The 24,615-nt window shown below is 41.1% G+C and overlaps 1 protein-coding gene across 2 annotated transcripts in view; it reads right to left on the minus strand.

Annotated features, from left to right (window-relative positions):
- The window catches only part of ADAMTS5 (ADAM metallopeptidase with thrombospondin type 1 motif 5), a 58,233-nt gene extending 40,571 nt beyond the window's left edge, over nucleotides 1-17,662 (minus strand). The window contains exons 1-2 of one of the 2 annotated variants that reach the window (XM_006128832.4): nucleotides 15,845-17,655; nucleotides 2,811-2,943 (exon numbers count right to left, since the gene is read on the minus strand). In XM_006128832.4, coding sequence (XP_006128894.2) covers nucleotides 2,811-2,943; nucleotides 15,845-16,891 — 1,180 coding nt within the window. In that variant the 5' untranslated portion in view covers nucleotides 16,892-17,655. Of the gene's footprint in view, nucleotides 1-2,810; nucleotides 2,944-15,844 lie in introns of both variants that reach the window. The other variant, XM_075910300.2, reaches the window with a different exon arrangement.
- Nucleotides 17,663-24,615: the final 6,953 nt, after the last annotated feature.

Genomic DNA, 24,615 nt, shown 5'->3' on the forward strand with positions numbered 1-24,615 from the left:
GTCCAGAGGGTGTTTTCTACTTTGCTATGTGAATTCCACTGAATAACCAAGTTATTGTAAAAATAAAAGCTACTCCCTTCCTGCCAAAAAGGGACTTATAAGACTCCAGTATCATAGGAAGGAATTCAGCCTCCAGCTTAAAAGAGTTTAACTACAGGGTAGTCACACCACTCTTTTATTTTTCATCTTCCCGTGACCTTTACTGTCATCTAAGTATTTAGAATAAGCTATGTTACTGTGTTTTTTTCCAGTGTCTCCCACTTTTGGTCTGTCTCTGTCTCTCTCTCTCTCTCTCATACACACACACTTCCTAGCATCTCCCACTTTGGGTAACACACATACACACAGACCATTCTGTGACTTGACACCCCTTCTTTCTTAAAATCTTACGGTGAGAAAAACCTGGCTATTAGTTTAGAGCTAGAGTTTTGGGGTCCAGAAACTCATTCATCCACTAGTTTCAATTCTTTCCTTTTTTGTATTTAAAATTAGAGCTTTTACAGGTTCATAGTAAACCGCTAGGTATGAAAGTGGCACTTTAAAAAATAAAAGGAGTATCTGCTTCAAAACCATTTAAAATAATTCAAGCATGTTTATATTTTCTTCTCGTTGAGTTTAAAGATACAGTATACAGGTTGAACCTCCGAAATCCAGGATTCTCTGGTCTGGCAACATCTATGGTCCAAAAGGACCATGGATGTTGATAGATCAGAGAGCCCCAGCACTCAGGAGCGTGAACCCCATCCTTGGTCTGGTGGGGGAGAAGCGGGGTCACGCAGCTGGGGAGCTCTGTCCCAGGTGAGCCCCAGCTGGCAGGGCATCAGCGGGACTGGCAAGCCCTGTCCAAGGTGGAGATCTCTGGTTGGGCAGGGGAGAAGCGGGGCTGCGGAGGCTAGGGAGCTCCATCTTGGGGCGCTCCAGCAGGCCAAAGCCCAAGTTCAAGCCCTGCAGCTGAAGTCTAGTGGCAGTGGGGCCGCAGCAGAACCAACTGCAGGAAGGAAAAGTGTCCTGAGAGGCCAGTGGCAGGAGACCTCCCCATATCCAGCAAATTCCTTCATTCGGGACAGATCAGGTCCCAGGGTGCCAGACAAGGGAGGTCAACCTTGTATTACTCATTCATCTCTTTATTCATTTTCTCTCTTTTCTTTAAGGTATCAGATATTTAAAAATATTGTGTGAATTTATTATTGCGGGTGAAAAGTATCCACAGAGCAGACACAGTATGAATGGCAGCATTGCAAGCTTCCACCACATCATACTCTATCAGTGGACGTTAACTTTTAGCTGGAGGTACCAGAGAATATTTCAGTCTATATGTTCTTTATTCCTTGGCCATTCTGCTAAGGTCACCGAGGAAATCAGGCTCCAGTTCTGAGAGTGGTTTTTGTGATGTAGGTTCTTCTTGCTGGGGACTGAACTAAGCAAATGCATTTCCTATAGGGTCAGTGAATAACCAGCATATAGTGGCACCAATCTACATCTACCAATGCTCTGAATTAATGATCTAGAAAGGCTTTATTTCCTATTATGAATCCAGCCCTCCTGTTTAAGAACTTTCAAGATCAGGATCCATTCTGACATCATTTTATTGGTTTTTCTACCGTAAACAATTCAGCTCAAGGCATCTGTAGTTTCATTTGACTGTGTCATTAAAAGACCATGCGTTAGTTTCTCCTTGTTACTTGAGGTGTCTGATGGAAAGGCTAGAACTGCTAACATGAAAACCATGAGTACAGCTCAAATGACCTCTGACTGCCATTCTAGAGCTATTAGACACAGGACTCTTTTCCCCTACCTGCTAGCTATTTGAAAATTGAACTAGTAGTGCAATGATACTCCCAAAACAAACTTTACTTTGGTTTGGCATGAGGTACAAGGCAATTCAGAAATTGGCACTGCCTGAAAGTCTCCTGCCTTGTTATTTCCTTCCAAGAACATTAAAAAAATTATGTTTTCCATTTTCCTTACTGTTCACACTGCAGAGCTAATAGTTTTTAACAAAATGAATCTCCAGCAACCACAATAATGTGAATACTTGAGGAAGATGAAGATCTGAAACACAGTGTGCAATTTGTTGGTACATTAAAAATGATGGTGTCAGCAATCTATCTCAAGGGATACATCCTACCAGATATAATTTACAAGTATGCAATCCTCCTCCATCATTAAGGCTGTCTTAAATGTCTCTCTGCAGGCTATGTGGTAGCTTTTTTAGTGTAAACTCTTGCCTGCTGAGGAGCAAGCTGATGCATGGGTGAGTGATTGTTGAGACTAAGTCTCTGGCACCTTAATACTGTTTTCAGCTATTTCAGAACTGATTTTAATATTGCATTTCACCATAAAATTGGAATGTTAATAAGGTACAAATAATATCAGCATTTGCCCATTCCATGGGAACTTATTTCAGTCCACTCAGCAGACAAAAAATAAATAAAAAGTGAATGATAGCTCCTGAAAGGTCCAGCAAGTGATTCTACAATGCACTGCTTACTACTATATATTAGATCCATTACTGACAGGGCCAGTACCTTCTCATAAGGGACATCTAATGACATGTTTAGACGGTAGCAGCTCTTGAATTTTCACTTCAACTACTGCTTTAAAATGACACTGTCAGTACCTAATGTGCACTTTCACCTGCTTTCTGATCTCTTATTAGTTAACCCCAAAGTGCATATGTATTCAGCTTTAATCCTCTAGTGTATATCTGAACCAGGGGAAATCTGGAATTAATTGTGAAGTATTTTGGTTACTAATGCAGCTGTTACAAGTGTTTGATTTGGCAAGGGAACAGAAAAGGCACTGCATACCAATTTCGTGAGCCACTGTAAAAGCTGCATGGAGGCCGTCATCTTCAATCACTGCACAGCTGCGCTCAGGAGAGCATATGGTCCCAACGTCTGCCATTCCCAGAGTATCACATGAATGATGCCCACACAAATCCTGCCAAGAAAGGGAAAAATCATTAAAATACATTTTTACACCCAGAGGTATCATCAACTTACAGTCACTGGCCCTTTGCTAACAGCAGGACCCGGATAATAATAATAATACTCTTCTGGACATCCATCTAAGGATATTAAAGCTCTTTACAAGCATGATGGCCCAATCCCATGCCCATTAAAGTTAATAGGAAACTTTTCATTGACTTTGAGCACTGTTGCATAAGTTTTGTAGTAAATTACTATGGTGCCTTCAGGCTCTCAGGGATTCCAGTGTGCTGCTAGACACAATACATGCGCATAGTAAGAGACAGACTCTGCACAGAAGATCTCATATCTACACAGATAAATGGACAAAGAAGGTAGGGCGAGAATATTATCCTGATTCTACAGCTGTGGAACAGAGAGAATGGGATCACACAGGAAGTCTGTGGCCAAGCCAGGAATGGAACTAAAAGTTCCAGAGTCCCGATCCAGGGTCTTAGCCCCAAGACCATTATTCCTTTCTAAGGAAAATATTTTTTACTGACACCTAAGGAAATAAGAGGGGATCCACTATTTCCTATGCAATATTAGACCTCACAACACACAAAGGAGACAGGCACAGCATGTATTATAATCGTCATTTTGCAGACAAGGAAACTGAATTGTAAGTGATTTCCCCCCCCCCACAAGGTCAGTCAGAGAATCAGTGACAGAGTTGGATATGAAAAAAATTTCTTGACTCTCAGTCACCTTTTGTAACCACTAAACTATACATTCCTATTCCTTAATGGCACTTGTAATTAATAATACCTAATTTTTTCATCAGTAGATCTCAAAGCACTTCATGGGCTTTAATGTATTTATCCACAAAACAACCCTCTGAGTTAGGGCACTATTACCCTCATTTTATAGACAGGGAGAGAGAGACAGAGAGACTCAATGATTCACCCAAGGTCACACGAGAAGTCCATGGCAGAGAGGGGAATTGAATCCAGTTTCCCAAGCAGTAGACTACTGCCCTGACCACTGAACCACTGTGGTGTTCTTACTATCGTTAGATGATCTAAAACTTATTCTATATGGAGTGTGACTGTAGCCATATTGGTCCAGGCTATTAGAGAGACCAGGTGAGTCAGGTCATACCTTTTATTGGACCAACTTCTGTTTGTGAGAGAGCTGAGCTTTCAAGCTATATAGGGCATGTGTATATATAAAGGACATCAGAAAAACTCATTGCCATTTCAATGGGCTTTGGACTAGGCCCTTATGCATTTTGCATACAGGTGTAATAAGATCCACTGTATATGCACTGCTGTATCTGTCAGAAAGTTTAACATACTGTAATATGCAAAATGCAGTTAACAGATTACTCTGCAACAGAGATGTTCAGATGGGCTTAAAGTGAAAAATACCACAATATGCCCACTACACAGCATGGTTAGATGAAAGTGCTATTTGAAGACATGATTGGCGGGGTTGATTTAGTTGGGATTGGTCCTACTTTGGGCAGGAGGCTGGACCTGATGACCTCCTGAGGTCTCTCCCAGCTCTGTGATTCTATGACTGTATTTTCAAATCCATCTGTCAAAGAACTAGCTCTGCTGAATAACTTATTTCTTTAAAACCATTCAGATTATCTTCCTTCATTTGAAATTTAGATATGAAGGAACTGCTTCTATCAAGCCACTGACAATTAGAAAAACTGTGTACAGACCAGGGGTAAATAAATTAAATGGAGTTTGAGCACTAAGCTACAGCTAAGATACTGAGGGAGGAAGAGGCGGGTGCACATCACATCTGTCTATTTCTGGTTTTGGACACAATTTTTGCATCACTATATTTATTTTGCTAAGAGGTGTGATTTTTTTTACCAAATAAAACCCATAATGTGGATGCTGTTACACCCCTATTGGAAAACTATGAGGTGGGTGGGCATAAATTCGCTCACACCTAAAGGACTCTCCCCCAGCCCATGAGGAGGATCGACTAATTATGAGGGATAAATAAAAAGAAAAGCAGGGGGAGGTGTTAAGGTCAAAGGACGAAAATGAGGAACTGGAAGGGGATACTGAATAAAGAGCCACAGAGATCACCTACTGCTCCCCAAAAGCATTGAGGGAGCAAGCAGACACCACCCAGAAGAACCCTGCCTGGATGCATAAACTGATAGAGGACCAAAAAAGGCCCCACAGTCAGAGGCTCTTCCCGCAGCCAACCTCTGCTCCCTCGTTTTATAAATGGCCATCTTGACCATAACTGGTTATGAGAAAGGTTGATGAGAAAGTCCCGTGACTTTGTGGGGCTACAGATGGGGCATGCATAGATCAGTAGATGAGGGGAGAAGTGTAGCCAGAACCTCAATAAGAGGTTCTAGAGGAGCCGAAAGAGGGTCTGTAACCCGGGGAACCCCAGACAGACATGTGCCACGGTCTCTCTTATGCCACAGAAGGGGAAAGTATCAGGGACAAGAGTGAACTGCACCAAGTACACATCTGTACTCACAGTGCCATGCAGGATCTCCAGCTGATGTCCCTGGCGGGCCACGGGACCAAGATAGAAAAGAAGGTGGCCCACTGGGGTGGGTGCTGTTATACTGGTATAAAGGTGCCTTATGCCACATAATTGCTTCCACATTAGGGGTGTTACAATGTTTTAACTACACTGGTATAACCTTTGAATTTAGAATTCTTCTCTGTAAGTTTATAGATTCATGACAGAGATTAACTACAATACTGAACTAAACAAATTTTGCCTGAACAAATGTGTTGCTCTTAAATTTCCAAAGTGGTGCGTGGGGATATCGCCATGCTACTTCCATTAATATCAAGACATACTCAGAAGTTGGTCCAATACAAGATATAATTTCACCTACCCTGTGTGTCACATTTATACACATGTTGCTTTCAACATGTAAGGGAACCTTTATTTAGCAATGCTTTATTAATACGGACATGTGGCTGACATCACCTCAGACTGCATACTGTGTGTCATCATACAACAGGTTCATGGAAATTTAGCATTGCCACACAAAAAGCATATCCAATTCTAGAGCAGTTGCCCAAAGTGCTGTCCATGCCAAAGTCAAGCCTATAGCCAAAAAGCTCATCACCAAATGTCACTACTATGCTTATCTTTGTAACATTTGGATTTAGCCCAAATAAAATAGGCTTGAAAGATATACTTTCTTCACAGAACTTCATTTAAGGCAATTTGAAGCACTGATGAGATGCATTAGTTAGTGGTGACAACTGAAAGGTCCCAAGGAAGGAGATAAATTACTCTGAAAATCCCATACCTTTCAAACTATGGTGTTCCTAAGCATGGTTGACAAGTGAAGGCCTAGCTTGAGGAGGCAAGTCCCAACCCCGCTCCTTCCATGCCTACCAGAGCCCAGTCCCATTGTGGCCACTGGGCTCTGCCCTGCACCACAATGTCCCTCTATTATGCCTGCTCCCCCACAAAGCTGCTGCATCTTCCCCCCCAGCACTGGACACCACAGCAAACCTTTTCCCCCTCTCCTGCCTCCCAGAGTGCCAAACATCACTAGCTCCCCCCGCCCCGTCTTCCCTGCTCCGGCCGTGGGGGCAGTCTCACCACAGCTGGAGCCCCCTGCCCCAGCCACCCCCAGCTGGCCAGAGTGAGATGGGGTCACCCATCTTTTAGGAAAGGCAATGCCTTCCCTTGACTACATTATCTGCAACATATATTCCTAAGGTATGCTATTAGGAGGGGGCTTATGTGCCCTATTTGAGAGGGAAATGAGCAGTGTGATCATAAACCCTTGTACGGGAAAAAGAAGAAGAGATGAAGGGAACAACAGAAACTGTTGATGTTGAGAGAAGACTCAGCATACTGGATCTACTATGAGTGGTGGTAAAACTTTGGACATTTGGGCCATTTAAGCTAGTGTTTCCCAACCACGAGTCCGTGGACCAGTGCCAGGCTCGGAACCATTGGCTGCCAAAGCTAAAGCTGGCTGTTCGCGGCAGCCCCTTAGTGCACCGGAAATATTTATTTGCATATTTGAATAGTCAATGTTTGTGGAATGAATATGCAAATATGCAAATAAAATACCGCTGGACTGCCAAAAGTTTGTGAATGGGTTTGCCAGTCCGTGGTATAAAAAAGGTTGGAAACCATTGATCTAAGCAACCATTGTTGTGATGCAGTAGGTGCCTGGGGAAGAAGGATATTGTGTGTGTGTGTGTGTGTTGCAGGCTCACTCTATGAATTTTGGAGTTGGACATGAAAGTGGTGAGGAATCAGGACCTTTGGTGTGAGGATTCGAATTACTGTCTGATGTTTAGCTTCTGTGCACAGAGTGATTATTGAAAGAGTAACAAGAAGTCCCGTGGCACCTTATAGACTAATAGATATATTAGAGCATAAGCTTTCATGGGCAAAGAACCACTTCGTCACATTCATCTGACGAAGTGGGTCTTTGCCCACGAAAGCTTATGCTTCAATATATCTGTTAGTCTATAAGGTGCCACGGGACTTCTCATTGTTCTTGCAGATTAAGACTAACATGGCTTCCCCTCTGATATTGGAAGAGTGTGGCGGCGGAGGAGGGGTTCTTTTCTACAATGGCTGTAACTAAAATCAGACACGAGCTGGCTGGATTTTAGAGATTCAAATTTACATACAACCAGCAATGGTTTATCCTGTTTTTCAATCTTGGGTATCTGTGCCTGGATGCATTTTTTTACTTAAGCTAATGCTATCATTAGCAACGCTAACTTAGGCAAACTTTTAGACATGCATTCCCATGCTGGTCTCAGTTCACAATCTCAGTTATGCTTCCTTTCCATGACTGTTCAGTCTTGACCTATGTAACTTATTTTACAGTGACTTTTGTACACTATGCACTTGTTAAGCCTACCAATTCTGAAACAACTGTTCTGTAATTACATTGCTCTCTTACTCTTTACTTTAACTCACTACTCATTCTCTAGTTGCTTGATCTTTTTTCAATTGCAAAGACTTAAAAACATAGCCTGGTTATTCTTCTGTAGATTGATTTTTTAGGACAAATTCTATCCTGATGTATACCCACCATTGGTCCCATTGACTACTGATATGTAGCTGTATGTATCAATAACATTTTTAGTTCCCTGAGAAATTTCAGATAGAACCTCAGACCCTCCTAATGTTGCTGGGAGTATATTGAGGTGTTTATTGCACCTGCAAAGTATTCTTCCTTAAAATCAGACCCTGATGTATTGATGCAATCTAATAAATCTACAGGCTTGCTCAATTTTTCAAACTGCTTCCAAATCACTAAGAAAGCTTGGGCCCATATAATACTTTTAGTTAGTTTCCAAGTATTACTTCCGCATAATGAGTAGTTTTCATTTAAAGAGTTAGATGCCCATTCGTATCTGTCTACTTTCATCTGAGCTTTTGCTTACTTAATTATCACCAAGCTCACTTGGTGGAAACTTCCAAGAATAAACATTTCTTGCTGTTTCTAAAGAAAGACTTTAATCTATCCTTTGATCTAGATTACAGTAGTTTCAAAATGATGTATCAATAGGAAATGAATTCGCTACAGAGGAGACAATAGATAGTAATCCTACAGGCTTGGCAAAGAAATGATTTAGGAAGACTGATCTGTACATTGTAAGATCAGTAGTTAGACAGCTCATTAAAGGCCAAGTTCTCAGCATTCTTGAAGTGCATCAAGACAGTCTGGTCTTTTGTCTACATATGGCATTGTTGTGAATGAAGAGAACTGAAGTGTCCCTATTGAAACTGGTAACTAATTTCACTTAAAAATCGTTGTTTCTAGTTGTACATCTTAGTAATGGAATGAACTGACCTGTAACAAATGTAAATTTTGATCTCTGACATTATATAGTGCCTTAAAATATAACTATATACATTGAGCAAGAAGTTCAACATATCGCTACATTTCTTCCATTCATAAACTTTGCTCTTCAGTTTTAGCAAATACACTTAATTCTTCATAGTGCAGATTAGAACTATACAAGAATTTTAAAAGCATTTGAAAGGGGCTTTTGGACATACCAAGAAAAAAGTGCCTTGCACCACCAAATTGCTAATTTGTCAGACAATTAGAAGTCTGTGAACAACTGCCTTAGGCGTAGCCTTTTTGGGGTGGGGGAAAATCAACACAAATATTGTGAAATGGTGCAATGATTTCCTCACATTTACTTACACACCCAAAATTTCCCATGACATTTCTTACACACAACATATTATATTTATATTAAGGTCAGTGGAACAGTTTTGCAAGAAGCAAAATGCAGGACAATGTAGCACTTTAAAGACTAACAAGATGGTTTATTAGATGATGAGCTTTCGTGGGCCAGACTCACTTCCTCAGATCAAATAGTGGAAGAAAATAGTCACAACCATATATTTGATCTTAGGAAGTGGGTCTGGCCCACGAAAGCTCATCATCTAATAAACCATCTTGTTAGTCTTTAAAGTGCTACATTGTCCTGCATTTTGCTTCAGCTACCCCAGACTAACACGGCTACATTTCTATCAGCTTTGCAAGAGTGATAGCAAATGTAATTCCTTTAGTAATTTAAAGATCAGTTACACTAGACATTAAATTTACAGAATTGCCAGGTGTCCAGTTTTGAACCGGACAGTCCAGTATTTGAGCTTTCTGTTCGGGAAACAAAGTGAGAAAATATAAATGAGAAAATTTAAATGTCCAGTGTTTTCTAAATAAGAGGTAATGTAGATGGTGATGTAATGTCAAGTGTGTCAGGTATTTTTGTTGAAACCATCTGGCAATCCCACAACCCGATAACAATATATTGCTGGCAATTGGCACAGACAGAGTGACCTCTGGCTTACTAACAAAGCAATGTAATTTGGAGGATGTACAATTAAAAAAAAAGAGAGAGACAAGAAAGCATCATCTCCCCTCAACGACATTATCATCCACTGAACTGAGATAATCCAACACTTGCTGTTAAATTTTAACAACACTGTCATTTTGATAGTTTAACTTAATCACACAAGCAAGGACCCATATAATTGCTAAGTGGAAAAGGGCAGGACTGGTCTCTGGCTTTAATGTGAACTTTTTTTTAAAGCCAAGCATGAGGTACTATCATTGACTATGCTGACCAGTACTTATGAAAGAATTTTTATGTTTTGGGTTGCATGTATTTGTTGTGAGATCTATTTTAGTTTTCCCATGATTCAGGCTGGAATGACAGGAAAGGAAGAAAATGGGATTTTGTCCAGATGTTTTCAGTAGTCCACCTCTGGGAGCTTGCATTCAAGTTTAGCTTCAGTCATGATTGATATAGGTTGGGAGAATTTTACACAGGATCAGATTAAATTATTTTGGGACCTTATGAAGTATGGAAATTGCCCTCTCCTTAAACTACATGGGCATACGATATACAAGACAACTGCTGCCCCTGGCAAAACTTCACTGTGTTGCTTCCCACTTATAAACTCTTAACAATACACTCCTAACAATGCTATCCCCTGGAAAAGAGGATCTCAACTGGGAGTGGAAGAGTGGTCACATTTTCAGGGCAGGAGAAAGTGTGCAGAAAAACTTCTGCTTGGTTTATTGGTTGTGGGAGAAGTGGAGGGCACAAGTGTCAGGCCACACCACCCCTCATTTAGGTTTGGCCTGATTACCAAAACTGTTCTGACTGACCAAATCTGAGTGAGTGGTATTGCAACTTGGAGCAGGGGCTGACAGAATCAGGGTGTTTTTTTGGGGGTGGGATGAGGAGGCTGTTGGCTGTCAATGCCTCCCTGATATGGAGGCTGTAAGATGGTGGGCCCATCCACAGCTTGGGAAACAAACAAACAAAAATCAGCCACACCTAATTCTGTGTTAGCCTTCAGAACAGGCTCTTTTATTCCTCTACTTAACAATGGCAAGAAATAGTGACAAGAGACAAAAGAGATAGTTCTGAACTGGACTGGTACTGCAGGATCCTCTACCACCCAAGTAGCTCAAAGCCCTGTTGGAGACTGCCACCGATGCTCAGGAAAGTGTTTTTCTTTCCTGTGTCCCCTTTACTTATAGATCTATGTCCTTACTTATATCTTCCAACTGCAAATGAGAGCCATTAGCTGCTGCTTGCCTGCATCAGCTAGTTACCAACACCCACTTGTTGGGTTCTCCTTAGGCCAGGTATTGCTGCTCCCTGACTTGCAAGCCAATATAGGGGCAGGGCAGAACAGTGCAAGTTCACATTCATTAATTTGGCATGATTTTATTGGGTACTTGATGAGAAGACTTAATCAAAGAAAACAGCGGTGTAAGTTAAGTACAGTTTGGAAGCTACAGCTCTCATTTATTTATTTATTTGTGACAAACAGTCTGAAATTTACTGTTAGTATTAATAAGCAGTGAAGAGAACAGCAAATAAATAGCTTCCAGTATCAAAGAGTTGGACATAAACAAAACATATTTAAGCAAAATAGACTAAATTCATCTTTGGTGTAACTCCACTAAAGTCAATGAACTACACAGTGGATGAATTTGGCCCAGAATTTTAGAACCATAGTCAGACACCCAGCCACAAAGCAAACAAAATAATGGATCTATGGAGAATGTATTCATCTTCCCTAATGAAAAGTCCTATAGAATTTAAAGGAAAATTATCACCTGTTCAATTTTTTAATCATTCTATAGAATACACATATCCTATAGATATGTGGTTCTCTCATAATGAGCATTGGTGGCAGAACCAGGCCTTTAGAAAGGGTATTTTTCTTTATGAAATTCTGTAGATGTCTATCACATTTCTACAGAAGCTAATGGTTGAAAATTTAACCTCTGTTAAATTCTGTAGCACTTTTCCATTAGTGATGTGAAAGGTTCACCAGTTAACCAGTTAGCATCACCCATAACAGGTGATGCTTAACAGTTCTGGTTAATTAGTAGTGGCTGGAACAGCTCCCCACCTGCTGCGGACAGAGGACTGCTCCAGCTCTCCAGGGCCCACCACAGACAGGGGCTACTCCAGCTGGGCTGTAGACAGGGCCCGGGCCCCCCCATCCCTCCTTTAATCAGTTAACTCGTTAAACAATACGTTTAACTGGCTAACCAATTAAACAGGATTTTACATCCCTCTTTTCCATAATGGTTATAAGATGAGTAAATCATTGAATTTGTTATACAAGAGTTAGGATTAATTGCAACTAATGGGTCTGACTTTGGAATCCTTATTCAGGAGAAGCACTTGTTGATATCAATGCATACTTTGGATCCAGGTTAAGAAGAATTTTCATTCAAAATTTTAGGCCAGATTTTAAATACCCATGAATGCTAGGTGCTTAGATGCCTTTGAAAATTCTACTGATATGTCCAAATACCTTTCAAAACTTGGCAATTTGTTTATGTTATCAGGAGTTCCCTTGTCCCTTGCAGATTATATATTGATCTCATATTATGCAGCACGGGTAATTTTGAAGCACTTAACAAATTAAATACAGATAACAGATCACCTATTATTGGTCAATTGTTTTTTTTTTCTAAATCAGGACTCAATAGGAGTTCTACTTAAAAAAAGATTGCATAGACACTACCTCTAATATAAATACTAATATTATTACTTGTACTAATGCTCCATCTAGGGAAAGCCCTCACTGCACTCAGTACTATGAACATTTTGTGTGTTAATTTGTCTTTTCATTATAAAGACAAGAACAAGGAAAAGACATTCATGCTCAAGCAATGCACTTTCATGCTCAAGCAAGATTGGTGTGTCTTTAAAAGACTTTGCTGTGTGTATAAATATGAGTTCTGATGCAAAAGTCCTTCCAGAATTAAGCTAAGTGTTATGCTAGAGAGCTATATAGTAATATGTATGCTTAGCGTACACACTGATGATGCGTAATGAGTTACTTAAAGTTTGTGAAATGTGTTAGTTTGACAGATGAATTGCCAATATTATTCTGTTGATACACAGACGCAAAGTTCAAGGTGACCTAGGCTAATAAACAGATGGAAAATGTATCTCACACATTTTCTCCAGGCCTGAAAAACAAGCCATTTAGAAGAAGACATCTGGATGTACAAACACTTAGCACAGCAGCATTCAGAGCCCATGAAAACATGGAGCCATAGCTTGGCGTCTAGTTGCTAAGCAACCTACTTCATACATTCAAAACACAGTTGTAAAAGTTGGAGCCTCATGCCAATTGATGCTTCTTCTCATTGAAAAACAAAACCGGAGGGGGGACTCTTTTTTCGGGGTTAAAAAAGAATTATTTTCTAAAAGCTGTGTCTTTTCTGATTGTTGATCCTTTAACTCTGTTTCATGTTTACATTGTGAGAGCTAACTGAGATTCATTCTGAACCTTCCAACGCCATCACATGGAAATAGTATATATCTCAGCACATTCTCTTCAAAAACAGTCCAGGAATGCACATAGTAAGAAAATACCATTTTTTTCATTAAGCTAAATATACCTCTAAGGCAAACCCCACAACTTTAAAATACAGGGCCAGATCCTCAGCTGGTACAAATCAGTGAAGGAATTTATTAAGTTGAATTGAGGTACGCTGATTTATGTCAACTGAGGATATGTCAAATAATTGTGTGAAAAGCAAATACCATGCAAACCACAACCAATGATTTTTCTTGGAACATATTTCTGCTTGTTTAGTAATAGTGCAAATTATTTTTCTAGATGAAGGCTAATGTGTCATATGTATGTTATTACTATAATCAGTAAGATCAATCTGAAACTGCAGAAATTATGGTATTTTGCTCTTTGCTGTGAAATTTTCACCTAAAATAAATGTTTTAAGATCAGATTCTACCACCATTAATCCCTTTGCACACGAGTAATCTACAGAGTAAAATATGTAATGCAGTGTTTCCCAAAGTTTAGGGCCACAATCTATGCCCCTTATGTGAGAGCAGCATGAATTCCACTGAAATCAATGGTAGTACTTGCAGAGAAATGTACAAGTGACAGGATTTGGCCCAGAATTGCTATTCAACATTGATGTCTACAATCAAAAGCAAGAGCAGTCTGATACAATCTGGTAGTTTCCTCTCCTTCAGATTTTCATTAGCAAGATGACTCTTAAAATGAGATTTGATACAGCTTTTAATAAACAGGATGGATGGGTTTGAACTGCCATGAGAAAGTGCCTTCTGTATAACTTTGGGATGACAGAGATGGAGCCTTATATTTCAAGTATTTCAGGCTATAAAAGTAAGACAGGCTTTTTTGTTCCCCTTTCCTCTGGAGCAACTCTTTCCACAAACCATCCAAAGAATTTTTTGGCAGCCTTCTGAGAGGTAGCAAAACAAGACAATTCAAACTTACAGAAACTCCTGTAGTTAATTTCTTACTTAGGAAAGAAAAAAAAAACCCCACTGAGATACTCTTACAGAAGAAGATCATTGTATAAACTATAGTACATGTCCACAGGAGCAGGGATTGGGCCTTTAATGGATTAGGAGACCAATTTTTCACCGTATGGAGAGCTGCGTATTACCCGCTCATCCATAAACCGAGCTGCACTCAGTTAGTGTGGCTTTGTTTACATGTTTTATAATTAAGTCTTATTCTTGTACCATAAGTGCTGTATTACTCCAGATCTAGTGCTATTTTAATTTCATGCTGGAAATACTATATCAAATCACATCAGCTAAATTGGGAAGTCATATCTCCTTAAGGTGTTATTCATTCTGTTTTCCTAATCTCAATAGGTCAAATTTGTTGTTGGATTAATTTGGTCAATATGTGTTGTTTCTTCTTTAATGTGATTACAGGTTGAAACTCTCTGGTTCAGGATTCTCCTGCCAGACCAGGGATGTTGCTGGACCAGAGAGCCCCCAGACTACGGAGCCCTGGTGGCTGGGAGTGGGGGCCAGCTGGGAACTCAAGTGACCTGGGTAGCAGCTGAGGCTGACAGTGGAACCTAGACACTTGCTATAAGGGAAGCCAGGTCAGGACTGGATGCTGGTTGCTGAGGGCTAGCAGGAGCAGGTGGCAGGCAGCAGTGGAAGTGGCAGGAAATGACCTCCATTGGCCCAGTAAACTTTCTCATTCAGGACTGGTCAGGTCCGCAGTGTGCTGGACCAGGGAGATCCAACTTGAATACACAAATGATGGAAGATGCACTACTGTTAACAAATGTATGTGAAACAGACTATGACAGCAATATAATCTTTCAAGTGGAGATACATTTGGTGATGTAGGGCTAGTCTCTAGTAGCCATGTATTGTGATCATACAAATCCCTAAATACTTACAGAAACTATTCAAGAGAGGCTCCACTCCGGAATAAACATGGGCTGCTGCAGTCCAGGGAGGCAGTGCACTGCCAGATGCATCAGAGAAACTTGCAAAGCACCTGCACTTATTACACCCAGGTTCAACTAGCACTACTCATAAGCTGTGAAAGTTTGGTTTGTTGTTTATTTTTGTAATCATGATGATTCTGTGGTACTGTGAGCTGAGCAACTAGTCAGGAAATGATGGTAGAACCCCCATACGACCAAGGTTTGCAATTGTCCTTGTTGCCGTACCGATCAGTGACCTATGTGCCAGAAGAAGTGAAGGTTTGACACCAATCCTGCAGAGGAGGTATGGGGGCTGCAGAATTGGCTATCAAAGAAAGCAAAAGAACAGAGGAAGGAGGAAAAAAACAGGCCAGGGAAGAAAGGAGATACTACTGAAGCAATGTACAAGCGCCATGATGGATTCTCCAGCCCTCAAAATTTTGAAATCAAGATTGTATGTTTTTTTTTTCTAACAGAGACTGTAGGGATTATTTGGGGGTGGGACAAAAGTTCTCTAGCCTCTGGAGGGTCAGACTGGATGATCACAACTGGATGATCAGCCTGGCCTTGGAATCTCTGACTCTACACATCACTGTCCCTGCTTGCTGTGGCCTCATTGTGCTGAGGCCAAGGGCTGCCCTGACCTCAGGCCACCTACCTCCCGGGTGAAGAGGATGGCGGCGTCGTAGTGCTCCTCGTGCTCGTCCTCCAGCGGGTTGTGCTGGTGCTGCCACTTGCAGAAGTTCTTCAGCGTGGTGGCCGCGTTCTTGTTCACCTCCAGCCCCTTCTCCTTGTCGCCCAGCTCCACCACCTTCACCACGGCCAGCCGGATGGGGTTCTCGATGCTGGCGTGCCCGTAGAGGCGGGAGGCGATGGTGGCCAGGGTCAGCAGGTAGTGCTGCAGGCCCTTGCCGTACTTCTTGGCCATGGAGCTGTCGGCCACCAGCAGCAGCTCCACCTGGCGGGCTTTGGAGATGGAGCGCCTGCTCCTGCGCCCGCCGCGGCCCGGGGGAGCTAGAGCCGCGCGGGGGGCCAGCTGGCTCGGGGCCGCGGGGCGCTGCTGGCCCCCTTGCGGCCCGCCATCGCCCTCCAGCGGCAGGGCCGGAGCGGAGCCGCGCGTCTCGCAGCTGGGGCGCGGGGGCACCGTCTGGAAGCTGAAGTGGTCCCTGCGGAAGAGGTGCGGGAGCCGGGCGGAGCCGGACCCGTAGATCGGCTGCGGGGCCGCCCCCGGAGCCCTGTGCAAGGGCTTCACCGTGTAGCGGGCGTGTTTGACCGCGAAGTAGCCATCCAGCCCCCCGCAAAGGTTAAACACGGCCAGGGACTGGGGGCTGGCGTCCACCGTGCCCCGGTAATAGCAGCGGGACCAGGCTTGGCGGGGATGCTGCCGCCCGCCGTGGTGCCAAGGGGCTTGCGGACCCACCAGCTCGTCTCGCTCCAGGTCCAAGAGGAACCTGCTGCCGCCCGCGTAGAGGAGGTAGCCCACCTTGCCTCCCCCGGAGTAGATCTGGTCAATGTTCTGCACCAGGCCGCTGGTGCGGGGCAGCTGCAGGGGACCAGGATGCGGGGCGGCTGCTGCTGCTCCGGGAGGTGGCTGGGTTTTATCATAAGCAGGTGCTGCTGCTGTTGTTGCTGTTGGAGCTCCGGTCTTGGCAGCAGCAAAGTGCAACTCTGCAGCCAGCAGCAGGGAAAGAAACTTCAGGACCATATTTGTCTCTCTTACAAAAAAAAAAAAAAAAGTCACCCGGTGGAGATCAACACAGGCGCTTAAGAGGAAGGGGAAAATACCTCCCGAGGTGGAAGCAAGTGGGAGGAAATAAAAAAAAAATGTCAACAAAGGCAGCTCGCGTGTGAACTTTGCGTGTCTCTGCAGGGGAGAGTCAGGAGCACATGGAAGGAGAACACCACAACCTTAAAACAGCTGCCGCTCAGGAGGCAAACAAGTGAGGCTCAGACCCGGCGGGCAGAGAAGTTTGAGCACTTTCCACTCTTCCTCCACTTCTGACTTGTAGTCGCGGCATCAGCAGCAGAGGCAGGGGGATCCGGTACAGATCGGCACTTTCATACGCTCCGGTGATTGCCTTGCCTTCCTTTGCCCCCTTTTGTCTGGAGAGAGGAGAAGAAGCACACACGCCAAAAAAAAAAAAAAAAAAAGGCTCGATCGTCTCCGGTGAGATGGTAAAAAAATGCCCTGGGTTTTGTAAAACAACTTCTCCCTTGCTAATTTTGGTTGTTATCCCCAGTCTGTCGATGTGAACAAGAGGAGAAGGGAGAGAAATGTGAAGATGAGAGGAGGTGGAACAATGAATTTATAGCGGAATGCCATCCTGCAATGGCAATTTCAACAATTCGTCACTGCAGGCTGCCTCTTAAAGGGAGAGCTTCAAAACCACCACTCCCACACTTCCTTCTCATTTAATCAGACATAGAGAGAAACTAGGGGGGTGGGGGGAGGAAGAGAGAGGGACAGAGGGGGAGGAGAAAAAGAATGAGAGAGAGGGACTAAGGGAGGTAGGAGAGAGAGAGAGAGGAAGGAGCGAGGGGAGGAGAGAGACTGGAAGAAAATGTTTGTATAAGAAAAACACAAGCTTTCCTTTGAATCATTTAAAGTCACAGCGTTACTGTATCTATCTAGGATATTTAATTATGACATTTCACAACTGATCGGGGTTGACTAAGCTTTGCTTACCTCATGTTCCCCAATGTGCTTACCCTACCTTAATTGCAATTTGTGTATTTTTAAGTGGATGAGACAGATTTATGTCTTTTAACGAGGATAGGAAGTTGTTGGGGGCTTTTAGAAGTGATCCTCTCTTCAGAGTGCTGTAAAACACATGGTATATCTCACTTGGCTGGGGTTGTGCAACCAGCAAAAAGGATGAATTGCTCTGTTTAACGGGAAAAAATTAGCAAGCCCGTGTTTTACAGTGACTTACTGCTTCCTGTATTTACAGCAAGGAAATCTCTGAAGGAGGTTTTCCGTGACATTTGACTTAGAGAGTCTGGTGCATGGGGAAGTTGGGGAGATTCTGCCTCTCTTCTCTGAGCAAGGAGAATTTACCCAGACACAAGAAAATGAAAAACAAAACCTACCTTCCTTCCTTTGTCCACGTGACTGTGATTCTTCTGCACACACGCCTATCATTATTTCAAGCAAGCTGTCATTTAGTCTGGGTGGGCTGTAATTTCCCTCAATTCCCAAGGAGGAAAGAGGGTGGGGAAGAGTTAACTCTTACTTTAACCTTTGGAAGGGTTTCAGATACTTAGATCATCCCCTCACTGCCACACACATACTAACCCCTCTACCCTCCGCCCTAAACCTTGTGCTCCAGCAGGGACACCACAAAGAGAGGATATCCACATTTATTGATGATTTGCTTTTCATCTCACCATAATATATAAAGCCACCATACCCAGCCAAGGTGAATTGTATGATAAACATTACAACAGTTCCTGAGAAGGGAAGGAAGAAGGACTATGCTCACACAGAATCATAGAAAACTACAACCGAAAGGAACCTCCCTTTGTTGAGGCGGTATTAATTACACTTTGACCATCCTTCATGGAAGTTCATCTAACCTGTTATGCTTGAAGAAAAGGAGGGCACACAGACGTAGGAGGTCATTGCTTCTGTTGTTCCCACCTACCTGATAGAAGGACAAATAATCTGTTTTTGCTTGCACTAATTCAAAGATAAATCATTGCTTGAAGCAAAGGAGTCTGATATGATGCATTTTCTATATGTGTTCTTTGAGCTTTTCCAGACAGCTTTAGGGCTTTTACAAAGGTTCCAAGAGCTTTCTACTTAGCTTTCCAGTCTTTGCAGGTTAGGACATCTTGGTGCCATCTCACTTGTACAGGTGTTTAACTTTATATACTGCAAATAATCCATTGATGTTAATGGAATTACTCACAGGAATTATATTTCAGCACGTGTAAATTCCTTCAGGATCAGGACCATATTATTAGGTGATTAAAAGAATATCAGATTAGGGTTGAATTCAACATTCCTGGAGACTCCGTAAAGAATAGAATACTTCTTTAAATAACCATATACACCATGAGTTAACATTTGTAAACCATTTAGAACACAAATATTAGTGCTAAGTAATGTAACTGACATATCTCTCAGTTTACATGGTATCATTCAGTGATGATAGTCCAGAATGAGAGTTCAAAAATGAAAGTTTGCATCCATACATGTTTCTATGCAATCCTTCATTTCCCTCAAGATACTAGTACTTGGATTTAGTAGTTAATTTCTCAGAGACCGGATTTAGTAGAGAATTTCTCTTATTCTGTGTATCAGTAATATGCAAAGTTCCGAAATTCTTGGCTGTGAATGGTAGTCTACATTATTAGAACTCTGCATGGATACAAAACTTATATCCATGTGTGATCTGCAAAATGATCTATGGATAGCCATATCCATAGATGCCAATATCCATGGTTATAAAGCAAATATCACAGATTTTCAGGGCTTTTGATATAAAATTTGGGTCTGAATCCATCTGCTATTGGAAAAATTGGTCCATGGTTATCTGCATTCTCAGATGTGGATATCTGTGGATTTGCAGAGCTCTATGCATTATTCTTCAGGAGTGACTGATTTGAACTTTGGAGTTTCTTGAGCTACTTGCCAGAGGAGGTCAATATTTTATGAATTTTGTAATTTTATGAAAATTTAACAATTTAATGATACTTTAAATATGACCAGTTGCAGAATTGATAGAAATGTTTATAATTTTTGACATTAAAAAAAGAATGCCATTAGTGATTTTAGTCAGGAGGAGACCTATTCAACCCCAATAAAGTCTTTTCTTATTTACTTTTGTTGGAGCAGGATTGGGTGCTTCGACTTATTTAGAAGATGGGCTAATCATGAGACAGATGATAAAAGATGTAGTTTGAATAACCAACGCAGAACTCTTATTAATAGTAAAACTTAAAAAACAACAAATAGTCTAGTAGCACCTTAGGGTTCGTCTAGACTACGCTAAAGTTTCAAAACAGGATATGCAAATTCCGTGGGAATTTGCATATCTTCTTCCAATCTCACTTTCAAAAGCAGAGCTTTCAAAAGTGAAAGTAGTTGGGATACATTTTTTTTGGCTAGCCCCTTCCCCCCTTATTGAAAAGCTGCATAAACCTCATTTTTGGAGGAAGAACGGGTTTTCGAAAAAGGGTTGCAAATAAAACTGTGTCCCAACTGCTTTCACTTTCAAAAGCTCTGGTTTAGAAAGTGAGATCAGAAGAAGATATGCAAATTCCCAGGTAGTCTAGACGAGCCCTTAAAGACTCCTTCAGAAGTGGTTGGTGCCCACGAAAAGCTCATGATACCATCTACATGTTTTGTTAGTCTTTAACGCGCTAGTAGACTATTTGTTGTTTTTTAAGTTTATCCTGTTAGGGTATGTCTAGACTACATGGCTCCATTGACGGCATAGGCAAAGAAGCGGGGATTTAAATAATTTCTGCTTCATTAAAATAAACATGGCCACCGCACTGTGCCGACAATCAGCTGATCCAGCACAGCGTGGCAGTCTAGACATGGATCTGTTGGCTTGGGAAGCCTTTGCTGACTGATCCTGTAAACCTCGTTTCACAAGGCATAAGGGATTGGTCGGCAAAGGCTTTCCCAGCCGACAGATCCGTGTCTAGACTGCCGCGCTGTGCCGGATCAGCTGATCATCGGCACAGCGCGGCGGACATGTTTATTTTAATGAAGCGGGGATTATTTAAATCCCCACTTCTTTGCCTATGCCGGGTAAACTAGGACTAACTCAGCTACCCCTCTGAAGTTCTTGATACCATCTACATGTTTTGTTAGTCTTTAAAATGCTACCATACTATGTGTTGTTTTTAAGTTTATCCTGTACAGACTAACTCAGTTACTCCCATGAAGTTCTTATTAATATTGTTAGTTCTCAATGAAAGGAAACACGTAACTGAGAAGACCAATGTAATCTTCTTTTACATTATATTACAATTCTAACTGCCTTGTTATAGCCCAGGAAAAAGAGAAAATGATTGTTTGTGTTATTGTTTATCCATTCTGATGCCCTTGATTGTCCTACAGCTAGAGAAACTCATCTACATTTTAGCATATAGAAGAGACCATATTACCTAGAAAGTCTCAAAGAAGCTCATAATAGACTTTTCCAAAGAAACTGTATCGGAGAGCTCTACTATTTACATTTCAGAACTGTAATAATTCTGCAATGTGATAACTGAAGGCTCATTCAATTATGCCTTTTATTCACAGAATTTTCAATTCTCTGTAAGCCTCTTCACATAGTCATTTTTTCTCTATATTTTGCCTCCTTAGCCTCTTTTTACAGTGACTTCTTTCATCTAGAAAGCCTGATAGCACTTCTCAAATTGTGGATAGTACTAAATCCTTGTCAAACAGTTCTGACCTGGAAATCACAGTGCTGACCTTTCCCATCTGAAAGACACAGGGCTACAAATCCTCGATTAGATCTAAAGCAAAACACAAGTATTTAAATACTTTAGACCAATTTTAACAGTGGTTTAAACAGACCCAGTCCTATTCACTATGGTGCAGCTGGAGTTGCCTACATTAAGGATGTATCTCACCCTTTGTCTGTTGACCAAGAAAAAGCTTAGAATCTTTCTGATAAATTTGTACATGTAGCATGGGATTTCTAATTAAAAGGGTTTTGTTGCATCAGAAATACTTCACCGTGTAGTAGCAAGCCAAATTATTAAGGATTTCCCCCTCCCCCCATCATTGAACAGCTTAAGCTACCTGTATTTCTTGAGAGGACAGATATTTAATTTCAGAGATTCCAAGACCAGAAGGAACTACTGTCATCATTTAGCTTGACTTCCTGTACAACACAGACCATAGAACTTTTCCCCAAAATAATTCCTAGAGCATATCCTTTAGAACCCCCCCACCCCCATCTTGATTTACAAATCGTTATTGAGGGAGATTTCACTATGACCCTTAGAAAACGCTGATATGATGTTAATCCATTTAGCTGCTTTTCCCTCCGAAATCTTTTTTTAAAATGTCTTTGTCTGATTATTGCTTTGGAGGTTTACAGTCTTATTAACAGAAATGGGCCTGAATTAAAACCATGGAACTGAAGTATCAAAAACAATGTTTCATTAATCTGTATGGGTATGTCTACACTACCTCGCTAGTTCGAACTAGCGGGGTAATGTAGACATACCCTAACTATTTTATTGTATTTATATCTCCAATGGGTCATTTTTAATCTAAGGTGGTGGTAAATCTGTTTCATGTGTTAGTCAAGTGTGGGATTATTATTTCCATTTGATTCTCCTTTTCACATATTCATATTAAACTCATAGTCCTAACATTTTTCTTTTCCTTTATTGATTTTCAGGAGAACTCCCCATAAGAAAGTCTACAAAGGAGAATAAATACCGCCATATAAAAATGCTCTATTGGTCTTCATAGCTCAGTAGCAAAGTTATAATCACGACTTCAAAGGCAGAATAAATTCCATAATGCACCTATATGCATAATATCATAACAAAATATTTTTTTCTGATTCCAATTATTTAGTGTATGCTGTAAAGCATAAAGACAGAGCTTCTTTCATTTTATTCTGGGCACTGTTGCTATTCTTATTGTCTTTTTAATGCTTTGAATTTTATTAATTTATTATAGAATAATATATTTACATAATGCCTTTTAACCGGAAATGTTTTACAAATTAATTGCAGCCTCATGTGGTTTGGAATAGGGTAGTTGTTAAACACCACACACCAGTAGAGCTCAACAATTTAAAACAAGAAGTGAAAAAATTTAGAGCTAAATGTGATCCATTAGTTTTTGTAATCACAGTCTGATCCTGCAAATACTAAAGCCTCTGAATAATTTTACTCATGTGAATAGCTCCACTGTGTAATTCATTTCAGGACAGATATTGACAGTGGACTATAGCTAATAGTAGAAAGATATTATATTGGAAATTAAGTATCAACTATTAATTCAGTAGTAAAAGGGTACAGCAAGTCAAGTGGAACTACTCACACACCATTAACTCACTGTTACATGCTTCAGTGTTCTCAAGATTAGACCCATTAATTTCTTCTTTGAAGAGATTACTGTGGGATGGTCTATTACAAGTTTGTTTTTTAATGTACTATATTGTTTTTTCCCTTTAGAGCAATTTCTGTGATATTAGTTTTATATATGCTTGATAAGTCTTTTTGCTTTTTTTGTGATAAGAAGTTTCATATATTAAAATCCATGTGTAGATCAGCCAATAACTAAAGAAAGTCTTCACACTCTTATGGCACCTGCATTATTTTCTCTCTCAAACAGTGACATGTTGAAACAGTAATTCAGTTCTGCCTCTTTGACTGTGGTGAAACACAGCGGTTCTGATTTTCCAGTGCCCAAAACCTTCTGTAGCTATTTACACTACTACAAATCCTGCCATTCTGGCTTAATTTTAAACATTTTGATTATTTGCAATAGTTATACCATATTTTGGTTCTTTTTATGATTTTCGATTGAACAATAATTAAGAAGAGAAAACAGACAAGTCCTTTCCGAAGGGAAAAGGTGCAGATAACTTTCCATCTATGGAAACCTCTACCTTATGCTCCCTTACTTGTACTCAAGGCTGAGTGTAAAGATTTCTTACGCAGCCCAGTCTGTCCTTCACCATTTTAACCACCCTTCTTCATTCTTTCCTTCCTTGGGAATAATATTTTTTTAACACTAAGAATAGCTGAAATCCCTAATTCACTGGAGGGGGAATATTTTAATTATTAATTGTGTAAAAATTATAAAACCCCACTGTTTTTAATGAAAAGAATATCAATCCAAATCCAGATGTTTTTACGATAGGCATTTTAGAAATTTTAAAAATAATTTAATCAGAAACACAAAATACAGACAGCACTTAGAAAATGTTCCCATCTACACACAAGGGGCTCGTCTACACTGGTCCCTTTTCCGAAAGGGGCATGTTAATTTCACAGGTCATAATAGGGAAATCCGCGGGGGATTTAAATATCCCCCGCGGCATTTAAATAAAAATGTCCGCCGCTTTTTTCCGGCTTTTAGAAAAGCCGGAAAAGAGCGTCTACACTGGCCCCAATCCGCCGGAAAAAAAGCCCTTTTCCGGAGGATCTTATTCCTACTTTTCACAAAGTCATATTAAACTCACTTTGAAGTAGGAATAAGATCCTCCGGAAAAGGGCTTTTTTTCCGGAGGATCGGGGCCAGTGTAGACGCTCTTTTCTGGATTTTCTAAAAGCCGGAAAAAAGCGGTGGACATTTTTATTTAAATGCCGCGGGGGATATTTAAATCCCCCGCGAATTTCCCTATTACGACCTGTGAAATTAACATGCCCCTTTCGGAAAAGGGGCCAGTGTAGACGTAGCCAAGCTGTTTTGAGTGCCAGTCCTGTACCATATCA

The sequence above is a fragment of the Pelodiscus sinensis genome, chromosome 1 (genome assembly GCF_052426305.1).
Source record: "Pelodiscus sinensis isolate ZL-2025 chromosome 1, ASM5242630v1, whole genome shotgun sequence".
NCBI classification, from domain to species: domain Eukaryota; kingdom Metazoa; phylum Chordata; order Testudines; family Trionychidae; genus Pelodiscus; species Pelodiscus sinensis.